The sequence below is a fragment of the Haemaphysalis longicornis genome, unplaced genomic scaffold (assembly GCF_048455015.1).
Source record: "Haemaphysalis longicornis isolate Haplotype H1 unplaced genomic scaffold, Haemaphysalis longicornis Haplotype H1 scaffold_8, whole genome shotgun sequence".
NCBI lineage: Eukaryota > Metazoa > Arthropoda > Arachnida > Ixodida > Ixodidae > Haemaphysalis > Haemaphysalis longicornis.
In genome coordinates, this window is record NW_027526445.1 from 193,246,704 (window position 1) to 193,261,322 (window position 14,619).

At 48.9% G+C, this 14,619-nt stretch overlaps 1 protein-coding gene across 1 annotated transcript; it reads right to left on the bottom strand.

Annotated features, from left to right (window-relative positions):
* Nucleotides 1-390: 390 nt before the first annotated feature.
* LOC144149887 (dnaJ homolog subfamily C member 17-like) lies at nucleotides 391-13,918 on the bottom strand. Its single transcript, XM_077681611.1, has 6 exons — nucleotides 13,589-13,918; nucleotides 12,201-12,270; nucleotides 10,948-11,006; nucleotides 8,466-8,753; nucleotides 4,927-5,067; nucleotides 391-1,629 (listed from the first exon to the last, which is right to left on the bottom strand). Exons 1-6 carry the CDS (start codon nucleotides 13,655-13,657, stop codon nucleotides 1,447-1,449), a joined length of 810 nt encoding a protein of 269 aa, XP_077537737.1. The 5' UTR covers nucleotides 13,658-13,918; the 3' UTR covers nucleotides 391-1,446.
* Between the last annotated feature and the right edge of the window lie 701 nt (nucleotides 13,919-14,619).

Here is a 14,619-nt window from a genome sequence, read left to right on the forward strand (position 1 = left end):
CGTCTGCCGAAAAGTAAGCACTTGGCTTTACCCCAATTCGACCTCATATGATACAAGGCACTTTTTATTAATTATAGTCTAAATGGGCATTAATTTCTGAGGTTTTACAACACTGGGTTAATGACAGCCCCGTTAGAGCCAATTTTCTTTCTCTTCCAGTAGGCTTAACTGGTGGAGAAGCAAAAAGAGGTGACAATACAAGTGCCGCCCATCTTTTACTTCTCAAGCTGCACAAACTTCGCTAGGTTGAGCATTCAAGTCAAAATACCCTTCAAGATGACAGGGACACTTTGACATGGCAATGCCGTTTCACACTGTTGGCAACCAAAGGCTGCGTCCATTGGCCCAAGTGAAGACAAGTCTGGTTGATGCCTTTGAATTGCATTTATGCTGCAGGGCCCGGTTTCACAGCTTCCCCGCCCATGCCTGCAGCCCCTCCTCCAATCCGTTCAACTTAAAAATAGGAGGGAAAGTTGGGTGGGTCGTGCATGCGTGTTTTCCAAGTTGCACGATGGTTCTCGGATGGTCGTTCGTGACACGACTGGAGTGAGTGTTGGATGCTGGTGGATGCCCTGTTCACTGGTTAGATCAGTATGGCTTGGTTTCCGACTGGGACTACGAATGTAAATGACCATGGTGAGGCAAGGGCTCGGCGGCGATGGAGCCGGGGAGCCCTGATGAACTTCTGAAACTGGACCGTTTTGTCTCACTTGATGGAACATCTTTCTGTGCTCTGTGTTCCCCCTCTGTCCATGTTGCAAAAAAGGAGTCGACCATCGAAAATGGCACTTTTATCTCGCAACATCACGTCACGTCATGTGACATGGTGAATAAATTCGCCGAGAGCGTGGTAATTATTCGTGGAGCAAAATGCATCGTATTCATGATTTCCTTACAAATGGGCTTGTTTGTGTTATGCTACCAGCATGCCTTCGTAATGAGAGGGTTGGGATGAGATTTTCCATAACACTTTTCTTCCATTCTCTTCTTCACTCCTACCGGTGGAAAGATTGTGCGTGGAGCCGTGTCTTGCATTTGAGTTGCCAGTGTGGGTCCAGCTAAGTTGCAACCAACACGCGCACGCATAAATAGTGGGACATAAACGGAGCAGAGGACCCTCGAGTAACGAGTTGGCTTCCTTCTGTACAACCGCTGCCTCTGCTCACCACTGATTTCCTTGCCTTGCAAGGCAGCACTGGTCATGTGCACTGGACTACACTAGACGGACACACGCACTCTTCCAAAGTGAACACGGAACCATAATGCCACAAAAACACTCAAGCACGAGGCCAGAAGCATCCAGCTGAAACGAGACGCCGTCAAGTGTTACCGGGCGTGCACATGTCAAGGCCCAACCCACTGGCGTAGAACGTCCTCGGCCCATTCACCGCACGTCCAACACAACGCAACGTAGTCCAAAGCACCGCAGCTGTATCTGCAGAGACGCTAGGAAGAGGACGCCGCCTGCTGCAGCTTTCGCAAGACTAGACTCTCGTAGTCGTCGTCGTCGGCGACCGTTCTGGATGGCGGTGGCGGTGGCGGTGGCTGCGTCGGCTCAGTGTCCCCCAACAGGCGAACGGTGAGGGGGCCCTCGTCAGGGCTGCCTTGCTCCAGCTGGGATGCCAGGCGCTGCGCAGGGTAGGGAAGGCAACAAGACACATTCGTCTACGTCACGAGGGCAATGCGCTCCGCTTAGAAACACTTCGCTTAGAAATACAGGGCAAACTTTTTGTTTAATAATAGTGTATTTAGTAAGGCATTCAGGGGTCGTTAAAAAGTAATTAGAGAATGTTCATAACCCTTTTCAGTGTCCTAATAACCCATTTTTTTTTTAATGTAACAGCATTCTCTGGCCCTTAACCCAGTTGTTTTTTTGGTGCGTTTATATTTGACCTTCAAAAGGAAAGAAATGGGAGAGAGGGTGCAGTTTGTCAACAGAAATATTAGATACTACCAAAAGAACTCCGACAGAATTGCACAGGAAGTTATCAGACATAGCTCCTGCCTAAATGTGTTTTTTTGTTCTTTCTTTTGACAAAACTTCATTCAAACTTGGCCGGCGGCCAGAAAGAGTTCTTAGCTCTGCAATGGGGTTTTCTTTGGGCAGCTGAAGCTCATTATCCTTTTATTTTGCCATACCGTTAGCCCTATTGGCCTGGTACAGGGTTGAAAGTAATGCATACTGTTAACCTAGTGTAAAGCATGTCGTGAAAAGTGCACTTCAGCCCCTCAAATGATTGGGTTCCTTCTCTGCCAGCGGAAATTTTCAATGCTGAGCTTATCCTAGTCTCCTACTGTTTTGCAAGAATTAGAGATTTTGAACTTCAAGGGCCATATTCTGGGTCCCCCCTCCACTCCACTTGCTCCCTCCACTCGGCTGAGGGGAGGACTCCGCAATGCTTACGCACGGGGAAATCGCTTTCAAGGATCTCCTTCACTGGGGGCTTGAGTGGAGGAGGGACTCAGAATAGTCTTTGAGACACAATGTGCTGTTGGTGCGAGATGAAACTGCCGGGAGGGGGCAAATGCCACGTCGGTCTATAATTGACGTAAAACCTTTGGTATGACGAAGTTGATGCTGAGTGCCCTGTGTGTGGGACAAGTGTGTTTCAGAGTTCCACGGCAAAGCAGATACGCGCCCTCAGCACGATCAAGTGGCCCAGCCGTTAGCAGAGCTGATGTGGCAATCTGTGCACACCCCGCAGGCAGTGTCTCTAATAGAGACTCGCTTTCCCTAGTACCAGCCACGACATAGTGCTTCGTAGTGTCTGATTTTCTTCTCCTTGAGGTTTTTTTCTGCCATGACAGCCACACTGTCAGGCCACAGTGCGCAACCATCCTCCGAATGAGGGCAAACATTCAATTCCAGCAACGTTGTCATCATCGTCATCATCATGCTTGTGTTGGCCTCTTTCGTGTTCTTCCAGCCATCCCAGCACTGTGATGCCCTGGTCCTTTATTTGGCCCCTGAACTTCCTCATCTCGTCTCTCAATCGAGTTGGCAGTGTTCCTCCCCTTTCCACTTCTGCTCCCGCCTCAAGGTAGCCACTCCGTGACCTGCCCAGCCCATGTCCACGTCTTGATGTCTTCCACCCGAGTCTATTCTCCGAAGTGCACAAGATGTGCTCGTTCCCTGCCCCTAACTATTGCTGCTGCCACCATCCTTTGTCCCACAGCTCAGTGGGCTGACTGAAGTTTCCCACAGAGGCGCTCAATAAGGTGCCAGTTCCTGCCCCACAAGTCACCACCGGCAGTGGGCACCGGTGGTAGTGCACCTTTCTCTTCAGTGATAGAGGGAACCCACTGCTCACCCACAAATACATTTACAGCACCGGACCCTCCCTATTACCCACTCTACAAGGCCTGCTTCCGCATCACGCATATCTTACAATCAACGTAGCTTTGCCCGCATCTACGGCAACACAACATCTCCCCCACTTGCTATCCGCTCGTGGAATCACCTTCCTGACATCGCGTCGCTCACAAACCCAGAAACATTCCGCCCTCATCTACGCAAGCATTTTTCATTTTAGGACCAGAAAACAGCAGTGCTTGCATTCCTTTGCGTGGGCACCACTTATTCTCCTTTTTTACAGTTACAGTAGACTCTCGATAAACGGAACGTCAAGGACCGAAAAAATTAGTTCCGCAGGAGTTCCGTTTACTGAGAGAGATGTGTGAAAGTGTATATTTTTGTGCATACACACTCTTAATATCATTTCACGGAACTCTAAGCCCTAGAAGGTGAATGTAGCTGGTAGTTTTTCAGAAAGCAAGAAAACTACAAGAGGTTTAGACACAGCATAAGTTGATTTGGCAACAATGAGTCGCTGTGCACTACAAAATGCATCAATTCTTTTTTCTTTGAGTCCTTGAAACTGCATCTTCACGGAGGCTAGAGGCCTCAACTTCACGGGTGCTTACGAGCCACTGAATTTAGAAGACGGCAACGTGGTAATGAAGCAAGAATAGCACCACAATGGCACGAATGAGGCGACAGGAGCTGAGCCCTGTAACCTCGCCGTATTGAATCGAGACCAAACGACTGGAACAAGAACTGCGATGTTGCATTCGTTGCGCTAACCTGGCTGACCACTAACGAGACGACACTTACGAGGCCAATGAGGCTAAAAAAAACACAGAGAAGAAAAAAACAAAAGGAACAGCCGGAACCATAAAAAGCTGATTCTCATGCCAATGGGTTTGACAAGAAGTTCCATTTCTGGTTCTGTTTACACGGTGATGCAAAAATTTTAGTTCCGATTACCGAGTTTTTTTACATTATCTGAATACAAAACCAACCAACTTACAGGCTACTGTTCCATTGAAGCGGCAATCCTGTTTAAGAGATTTCCGTTTATCGAGATTCTACTGTACTACTAGCATGATTCCCCCCAGCCCGATTTTTTTTTCAAGCCTTCCCACAGTGCTTTACTTAATGTTTGCATCTATTGTACAAGTCCTCTTGCTATGCTCGTGATGATGACACTCTGTTTATTTTTGCAGTGCACGACTTACTTGACTTGAAGATGCACCTACATTTGTGATATGCTCACCCACTTTTATGCTCACTAAACATTTTCCAATCCAATCCAATCAGCTATTGTATAACTTCCGCTGTTATTTTGTTGCGATTTTTTCTGCAAGTCCCCTTTACCCAATCCCTGCTGGGCCTGCCAGGCACTTTGAATAAATAAGCAAATAACTATTCGAGTGTGCCTGCCGAATGCCACCCATTGCACCCTAATTCAATGCCTAATTTATTTTTTGTGGTTCACTGGGCCCCAACACGGCACACCAGTGGAGCACTTGCGTCCTGGTCGCACTGGTCGCACCCTGTATGTTCGCAGAGTAAGATAAACTGGGAGGAACTTGGACCGGTCAAGGGAGCACAATGCTGTGACGCTAATGTGTGCATTGGCTCACAGCGGCAGAGGGTTCCTCGAACTCGACGAGCGCCGATCCGTTGCGGACCACCAGGCAGCTGATGGTCCCGTACTGGGACAGGCGCTGCCGCAAGCTGTCCTCGGTATAGCCCCTCGCCCCAGGCTGCTGCTTCCAGCGGACCTGCACGGGGGGAGAGAGGGGCCGGTGAGACCACGAGTGGCCTACGAGAAGGACTGCCACTGTTCCAAGAAGTTGCACAGCACAGCTCCCAGCACCTGACCAAGCAATCAGCCGGTCCACACAGGATGAAGAACTACGAGCAAAGAGAGGCACGCGGGCAGGCACTAAGAGGAGACCCTCGTCAATGTCTTCCTTTTTTCTCCCTACGCATCTTCCTCACTTACTGCACACAGTGTGCTACTAGCTACAAAAATCGTGACCCAATAAACTTGCTCTGGAATACTGTTTCCCAAAGCAATGCAGCACAGCTTGACTAAAGCACACATAATCCTGCCTCACGATGATGGCACATACACTGCCATGTGGTTTTTATTTGGATGCATGCACTAGCATGACCTCATCATGACATTGGAGCCGTTTGCGTGCCTAATGTGCTGGGCCTGTTTGACAGTTGTGCGCCCGAATCTGCCTCCTGTGCCACCTGTCTCATAAATGGTCGACAGTTGCGATACTTGCAGTATAAAGGGGGGGGGAAACTGGACCCCCTGCCTCCAGTAACAGCTCACCATGCTGATGCAACCCTAGGCAAAATAAAAGGAAGCCATTGGAGCACAATCTGCGGCTAGCTGGCCCTTTTCTCCCGACTCTGCCACCATACTCTTTCGTGTATGACCCAAGTACCAACACACCTCAATCATCCAATGAACACACACGACATAGCAAAGTGCCCCAAGATCAGATTTCAAGTTACATAATGGGAGCCAAGCATGGTGTTTCTCGACATTTTTATGCTCTGTCAGGAATGCTTCCTGCCCTCCGCAAGGGCAGGAAGCATTGCCAACAAAAGCACCTAATGGCTACCCTCTGCTGCTATGCTGCAAAAGCTGGGAGTTATTGCAAAGTTTCACAGCTGTACAGTGTTTTGACCCCCCACAGTGGATCAATGGCTAAGGTGTGGTGCTGCTGAGCCCGAGGACGTGGGTTCGATCCCGGCCACTGTGGCTGCTTTTCTGATGGAGGCGAACAGCGAAATGGCCCGTGTGTCAACATTTTGACGCACGTTAAAGATCCCTTGCAGGTGGTGAAAATTAATCCAGAGCCCTCCACTACAGCACACCTTGGAGATCAAGTGTAGCCTTCGCGCACTGAGCCCCGAAAATATTTACAGCTCTCGACAGCTGCCTTTCCCTTAGGGATGGCTAGTCACTTTTCCAGCTCTGACCTCCTCTCGTCTCCACAGCCTTGCTCAAAGAGGGCACGACAAGCGTTCTGTTTCACCTCAAAACCGGTAGTACAATTGCTGAGTGCACCTCGAGCTCCAAAGCTTTAGCACTTTGGAAATTTGGAAGTAGCTCCCAGTGTGACAGCACTACTGACTGGCACTGTGGAGTGCTCGAGGACAACTTCGTGCCATCCTTCGCCACTCGCCCTCCTCACAGCTGATTGAACACTGTGCAGTAGCAGCCATTGCGAGAGACGCCTGCGGTGCATAATAGGTTGCGATCCTGAAACAGTACTCTCGCATTTCACATTGTTATGGCTACAAAGGATGTCCCAAAAATATCAGGTGCAATGGGCAGGCATCGGGAAATTAGCTAGGTAAATAACAATAGTGTCTTAGCATAGCGGGTGGTGCACACTACACTACCATTAGTGAGTACGGTGACAGAATTAGCGTGCAAGTTAGCGCGATGGGTTAGCGTTTGGAATGAGCTCGCATGCGTGAGCTCATTCCATGTGCTAACCCAGCGGTTTGCTCACAAGCTAGCACAGTACTGTGATGTTGTCATGGCCACCAGCTGGGTCTGTCTGCTCCACTCACAGCTTTGACTCAAATAAGGACATCACTTATGGGCGGACAGAAAGGCAAGTAGGCGCACTGTGTGGTAGAAAAAAGAGAGCAATGATCAGCGAAAAGAAAGAAAGAGAAGAAAAAACAATCTGCCCCCAGGGAGATCGGCAGACGACGATGGCAGGAGACGATAGTCTTCGGCCATGCATTCCTCTCTCCACTCTTGCTCCTCTCACATACACTGCAACGAAGGTTTGCTCAATTCAATTCAGTTTTCTTGCATTTGCGCCCCTTGTGCACCATCTATTTCAACCCTTTCCTTATTTTTCTGGTAAAAATAAATACCACGTGTAGTTCTCTTGACTACAGGAATGCTGTTACTCTCAGTGAAAGATTAATGTTGTGCCCCACCCTCCAAGTGCGCCTAATGTATTGTTCCCTCTGTGGCGAATAATGCTGACATGTTTCAGCACCGGTTTCCACCAGCGTCAGTAGTTTGGACAGGTCCCGCCTGCATATAAGCACTTTTTGTTCAAGCATTCTTCCAAGTCTTGCCAGGGCTGTTGCATCAAGCGACAGACATGCGGACACCAAAATTTTCGCACCTACCGTAATTACCCGATTCTAACGCGCCCCCGATTCTAACGCGCACCCGATTTTCCAGGCAAAAAACCTAAAAAACTTCCACCTCCGTTTGTAACACGCAAGGAACTTTGCGAGCAAGAAAAACGAATGCGAGAGAAACGGGCGATTTATTCCCCGAAGTAATCTCACTCCTCTCACTCCTCGTCGCTCTCCCAGAGCTCCTTGTCGCCTTCCGCTGACCGCAACATCTCGTCATTGGTGCCGCCAAGCGCGTTCGCGATGCCACACTTCTGAACTAACGTTCAACCATGGTCGATGGGATCGTGGCCCACGCTTCGCATGCCCATCCCGCGAGCTTCTCGAGGCATACGCTTCAGCCAACCGCTCGTTGTGAACGCGTGCATGGGAGCCGCTCGTAATCCGCGGAAGCGGCGCACCTTCGTTGCCGCTGCTGCCATTGCTGTTATCAAGCACGCAAGTGGAATAATTTGTCGATTTGTGTGAACGCCGAAAGAAAAGCCAAGGCGCCTAGATCCGAAAAATTGTTGCTAAAAGCTTTGGCACCATCTTGAGATGGCGATGGCGATGAGTGGAACGAAATTTCAGCTGTTTCGGCAGTTTCGGTTTCGTATCCGATTCTAACGCGCATGCGATTTTTCGGCCTATTTTTGCGGAAAAAAGGTGCGCGTTAGAATCGGGTAAGTACGGTAGGTAGCCAATGAAAGACTGAGGAGACTCTTTGATTTACAGTCTCAACCTCACTGTGGATAGTTTGTTGGTAGTGTGATGATTCACTGCACCAAAAATGTGTGAAAAACGAATATGGGATTGCTTCTTGGGGAGTCAGAGGCTGACAATCGAAGAGCCCCACTGTCGTCCTCAAAACATGGCACACGCACAGGTAGGACACAGCGAAGGAACAACACAACACAAGCTTCCCTTGAGCAAGATACACAGGCAAAGCACATGCCACACCGACGGGTGCGTGCTGCGCGCATCTTGTCCGACCCGACCACCCCACCTTGAGGCGCGTGAGGCCGGCCTGCTGCCTGAGGCGGTCCTCGTGCTGCGCCCGCTGCTGCTGCATCTGCCGCTGCAGCAGCTCCCGCTGCTCGGCCAGCTGCCGGGAGCCCTCGCGACGGAGCCGCTCCACCTCCTGCTTTAGTCGCTGCTGCGCCGTGCCGGCCTCCTGGTTGGGGCCAGCCTCGCGCGCCTCCAGTTCCTCCCGCAGCTTGCGCCGCTTGGCGTCCAGCCCCTGGTGGCGGATCTTGGCCGCCTGGCGGGCCTTGAGCACCGCATCGTAGGCGCTCTGCGCACAGTCAGTTGCACTCTGTACGGCCACTTCCTTCACAGCACAAGGGCAAGGAAATGCAGCAGCAAGGAGGGCCAAAAAGCTCGTCACGGCCAGCTCGACAGGGACCAAGCTTCCTTTCTCTGCGCCCTTAAAAGCGGTGCCAAGGAAAGAGATGCATAACAGTATGAATTTTCTTTTTTCCACTCTCAAACCGTTCAGGGAAAAGGTGATGGCACAGGACACTCGCAGTGCAACACAAACGAAAAAGAAATAATCTTGTACTATATCTTTACAACTTTGTAGCATTTGTTGTTTGGGAAACAGCCCAGAACGCATGTTAACTTTCAATCAAGAAACCCTAGCATCTGGACACGCATACCATAGCTGGTTTGACCAATGTCAACTTGGGTCGGCTAGACCACAGATACAGAGCGCCACCTGGTCGCCTGTGACAATGGACACGCACCGTTTTTACGCACTGCTAAAGCCAACCAGATCAACGGATCTGTGCTGTGGCAGTGCTGCATCAAGCTAGCACGCTAGTGAGCCATCTTGACATTTCTACAACTTTAGCTTCTTTGGCTTTTCCTATTATTGGTCCTCACGACATTTTTTTGCATAGATTGTATTTACCCTGCTTACCCTATTACACATTTGCTGACTACACCTGGGAATGGGGCTAGCTTCGACTCTGTTAGGTCAGCTTCAGTATTACAATCGAAAATTGGCTCTGCTTCGGTTGCACATGAGGGTGCCATAGGAAACTCAGCCAAGAGCTGGACAAATGTTCAAATGCATCCCAGTGATGCTCCCAGCACTGGGCAGCTGTCGTGCTGAGGTAAGCCAGCTGTTTCACTTTCACACTCTGCCTCGCCAATAATTAGACAAATATAAAGGCATCCGTGAAATCCCGCACTAGTTAAGGTACAAGACCTGCACCCAGAGCCCTTTTACACGTTCTCTTCTCGCTCCCGTTCCACAAGAGACTCTCGGTGAAAACCACTAACTGAATAGCTTGAATGGAAAGCGCTTAAACTTTGACTAGTAAACAAGGACGAGAAAGACTACAACACAGGACGTGTTGCGTCCTGTGTTGTAGTCTTTCTCGTCCTTGTTTAATAGTCAAAGTTTAAGCGCTTTCCATTCAAGCTATGCATAACCAACTAGCCCCTACAGATGCCCTGTTAACTAACTGAAACGCATCACTTCTTTCTGCTTCCCATACAAGCTGAACTAACGGCATGCAGCACGAAGCGTCCAACAACAAAGCTGTCAAACCAAAGGAGAGCACCAAAACAGCTGCTGAGTGGACTGAGTCTGCAGTGTCAAAGCAACTGAAGCCTCAGCCTCCATTTCACAGCGAGGTCCAATCTCATGGAACTTTAGTTAGGGCGTAACAATGTACGTTATCAGTGCCAGGCTGAAATGTCACCAGGTTGAATCCATACAATGGTGGCAGCCTCAACAATACCACGAGATTAAAAAAAAAATCCTCAATGGCACACTTCATTCAATGGAACGGCCAAACAATGTCTACCGGTGTGGATGCCACCAGCCCACTTATCGTCAGGCAATTGCGGTGGTAGTTGTTTACATGCACTGCCTATATTTACATGCGTTCCCGCGTAATTTCTTTCTCTTTTTAAAAAATTGTATTTACTAGTGGCTTTTAGCTCAATCCCTTCACATGTAATGCCCACTTGATCCCTTAGGGTACTTCAATAAATAATTCTGCACCGTAGCAGGAGTAACCTACAGAATAAGTGAAGCAGCAAAGTTTCTTCAGCCGCACCAGTTGCTAAACTCCACCTCAGAATGAGGCACCCTGTACAACCTCAACCCTGCCTTTCAGTAATGGTTAGCAAATGCATATATGACGTCTGCCAATTAAGAAACATAAAGGTAACAGCTAAATAAAATTCCCCTGGAATTTTCAAAACATAAAAAAAGGTTTAACAATAAAAAGGGAGCTGTTTTAATTATTTGAAGAATTTTGGCTGGTTTGATTAATGTGAGAAACCTTGTGGTGGTGAGAAACAGTGCTGCGCTGTTCCCATCATCACAGGAGGGCTAAGTCAAGGGTCACTGAAGAACCCCGTATATACCACCACACTTCTCGCAAGGCAGTTGGACATGAAGAGAAATAGCTCCTTTGTAAAGACCGCGCTGTTTGAAAGTTACAGGGCCTGTTCTAATCGCTGCCGCTTACCCTTGCTGCTGGGTCGGTAAGCACCTCCAAGGCACGAGACAGCTGCTGGAAGAGCTCCGCTGGAAAAGACAGGAATGGGGAGAGATTGCACACTGCTCGACAGGCCAAAACAGAACAAAGGCTCATGAGGAGCACCATAGCAGAAAGATACAGACTACCTGACCTTCTAAAACTTTTACCAGTCAAGCAAGGCTCCCTCTATTACTGCTGTTCTGGCCGATATTGTTTTTTGCACACTATCAGCTCTACACTTTTGCTTACAGGCATTCATTTATAAGACTCTATAGCTCTACACTTTTGCTTACAGGCATTCATTTATAAGTCTCTAAGTTCATCTTGTTCCCAGCAGAGCATTTCTCAAAGTGAACGCAGTGAGAGGTTCAACGACATGTACAGTATTGCACTAAAAAACAATCTCCCTTACATAGGCGTTCTTGCTTCTGCTTATTGCCTTACACGGTAGGGTCCTTCCTGATGAAGCCTTCTAATCTACTACGCTTAAGTTGGCATTGCATTTCATAAAACCATCTGTTAACGAAGTGTAAAATGTGACAAGTGGAATTGCAGCTGATTAAGGCGGATTTCTGGGCAAGTTGGTATTCCATTGCAAGACCGTTCAAAGCGCAAGACGTAAAACGAGGGACGACGAGAGGCACAGGGACACGCGCGTGTCCCTGTGCCTCTCGTCGTCCCTCGTTTTACGTTTTGCGCTTTGAACGGTCTTGCAATGGAATTGTAGCAATTAGAGCACATTTTTGCACTCTGTACGGTGCTTCCTCCCAATGAGTGAACTGTTAAACGTTGGGTGCTACCGCTTTCTAAAATGCAATGATTGAAGGGAAATTTCTCGTTGCCACTGTCTGCCGGCCGACTACGAGCACTGTATTTTGCTACCAGGCCATGTTTGACACGTGACAGGAAACAGTCAATGTGCAGGGAACGTCATCTACCCAATCTTCCCTTCTCGTATTTCCCGTCCATTGGAAATACAGTTCCCACATCCACATACCGACCCCATGATGGTGATGGCAGAGTCCGGAAAAGCATTGACGGACTCTGGTGATGGTGATGTGCCCTTTGTAGCGGGTCGCCGCTGCGTTGGATCGCGCGGCGTAGCCAAAGAAAGACGAAACTGTCCCTAACACACAAGAATTGATGAGCCACTACTACTCAGTCCTCAATGTCGCATCATGCTCCCCAGGAAGAAGCACAGGGCGGCCAGAAGCTGCTTCAGGAGAAATGTTTCGCCGTACCTGCTCGGGGATTGTCGGGGTTCTTGTCCGGGTGGCATGTCAACGCTTTCTTCCGATAGGCACTCTTGATCTGGAGGAGGGGAAACAAGGTTCGAGCAACGAAACCACACGAGTGCTGGGAATCCCTGGACAGGGAACAAGACTAGAGGGAGAGAAGAAATACACACAGACATTTCGCAAATGTAGGCACGAGGAGTTGGATACTTTTGCAGTATTAGCCGTAACAGCCAGACCTCCATGGATGGATGAACGCAGGTTGCTTTCAACAAATATGAAGCCATCAACAAGACTTGTGCATCTACAGCCACCAGTTTGGAGCTCTTGCGGCTCACTGAAAGTGTGGTCGCATTCTGAACACATTGTAGTAGCGCTAAGGACGGAGCACAGAAGGAAAAAAAAAACACAGGACGAACGCTAGTCCCTTCTGCGTTCCGTCCTTAGTGCTACTACAATGCGTCCAGCCATCCGTAAACAAACCAGCCCAACTTTCCGTCCTCAAGGTCGCATTTCGTTTGTTACAGAAACTGGGGATAAAAAGTTTATTTCAGTGCGATCATGAGTTGCAGATATTGTAGGGAGTGGTTGAGTTCGCATCCGTCAATTCAGGTCCATGCTTCTGGTAACCATGCAATTAAATGACAGTAGCAATAGCTGCAAACGAGAGGTGCATCCATGTGAGTTGGCACGAGCTGGGTTAGCAGGCAACAGAATGCTTCGACGGCCCCTTAACCGCGCTGTAAATCATAAATACACCCTCGACATCACGAGGTTCTTAAGCTGTCCGGCACCTGATCGATGTCTTTATGGCCCCACGCGAGCCAACGTCATATGAAACAGTTTGAAACCAGGCGGTCGACTCATTTCATGGGGCGTTCCGCCGCTACTCTGCTGTACTGGGACATTTTCTGCCTTCATCGTCAATGTTTCCTCGCTCGACAATATTGATAGGTGAAATACAGTGGGCTGGAACGGTTATGGCTGGTGGCATGAAGAAAATTCTTCTCAACATCAATAGAAGCGAACATCGTCTTGGAATTCCAGCACCAAAACCGTGGCGAATTTATCGGGTTGCGCGGCCTCGAGGCCGGAAAAATGTCGAAAATGTAGTCGCCCTGTACCTAAATCGCGATGCCCGATTACTTTAGGTGCAAATGAACCAACCGGCGAACCGCGCGGACATGGACGTACTGTCAGGCAGACAGGCATTTTAAAATTTGTAAGAGGTCGCCAACACAAAACTAAAGCGTCTGGAATTCGGGCTTCAAGACACGGTCCTCTAGTTGAGCTTGAACTGTATACACATCTGACTGTGCCTCGATCGAGACACGTCGGTGTTCCCGCCGAGATGTGCGCGCTCAGCGATTACCGCGGGAGAAACTCGCGGTTACCTCTTTCTCGTCAGCGCCGATCTCCACTTGCAGCAGCTCGTAAAGGTCCGTTTGCATCAACGAATCCATGGGGATGACCTGGCTGTAGCAGCAGTAGCAGTGCTATTCGTTGCAGAAACGTTTATGGGTACCGTCCTCCGGTTTTCGAAACCGTGCCGCCGGTTACCAGCCAATATATTTGTCTAGAGTCAAATCTGTACACTTTTTTAATTTGTTCGAACTCAGCATGTTCGCAGAAGAGAAATTGAGCAGCTAAAGTTGCTACCGTGACAAATTGCTAGTTCTCCTGGCAATCAGCAGTCAGAAACCTCCACAAGTCTTCGACTTGTCTCCGGCTTGGTGTGGCTCGTGTGCGGCTTGTTTTAGTGCCGCCTAAATTATTGAGGCATTTACAAAATATTTTGCTTGTCACCATAGAATTGACATAATATTATATCAGCATAGTTTTTCAAACAAGCCATATGATGATTAAAGCCTTTTACAGGCACAAACTGTCAGCCAAAGTACTCTGTCAGTGCTTTCGTTTTTGTGCACAATACCGAAAGCGAAACCGCACCTTATAAGGCATTTCTGCGGGTGCTTCAACTTCTGCGCGAGCTACAGGCTACAGTCGATCCCGGATATATCGAACGCTAAGAGGATCGCGAAATAGTTCGATATATCGATAATTCGAAATATAAAATACACCCATCTGGAGCTTGTATGAAAACTCCGCACATCACTGAGAGCTTTGAGAGACGGCGACAAGCGGTAGCTTCCGGATTTGCTCTTCAAAGGACAAAAAATATGAAACAGAGCGACGACCACCGCACTTTATTCAGCACGGAAAAAGTCCGTGAGCAATGCTTGCTTTATCTTCTCGTCATGAAGTTCACCAAGCTATCTTCAAGCTTACCAACGCCATTTAAATTAGAAAGACCGTCGCCGTCTACTGCGCTTCCACGACCACGAATTACGCTGAATGCAGACGCAAGCTCGGCTGCCGTAGGCGGTTGGGGACGTCGCCGGCGTCGCTAATAAGGTCCGCTTTT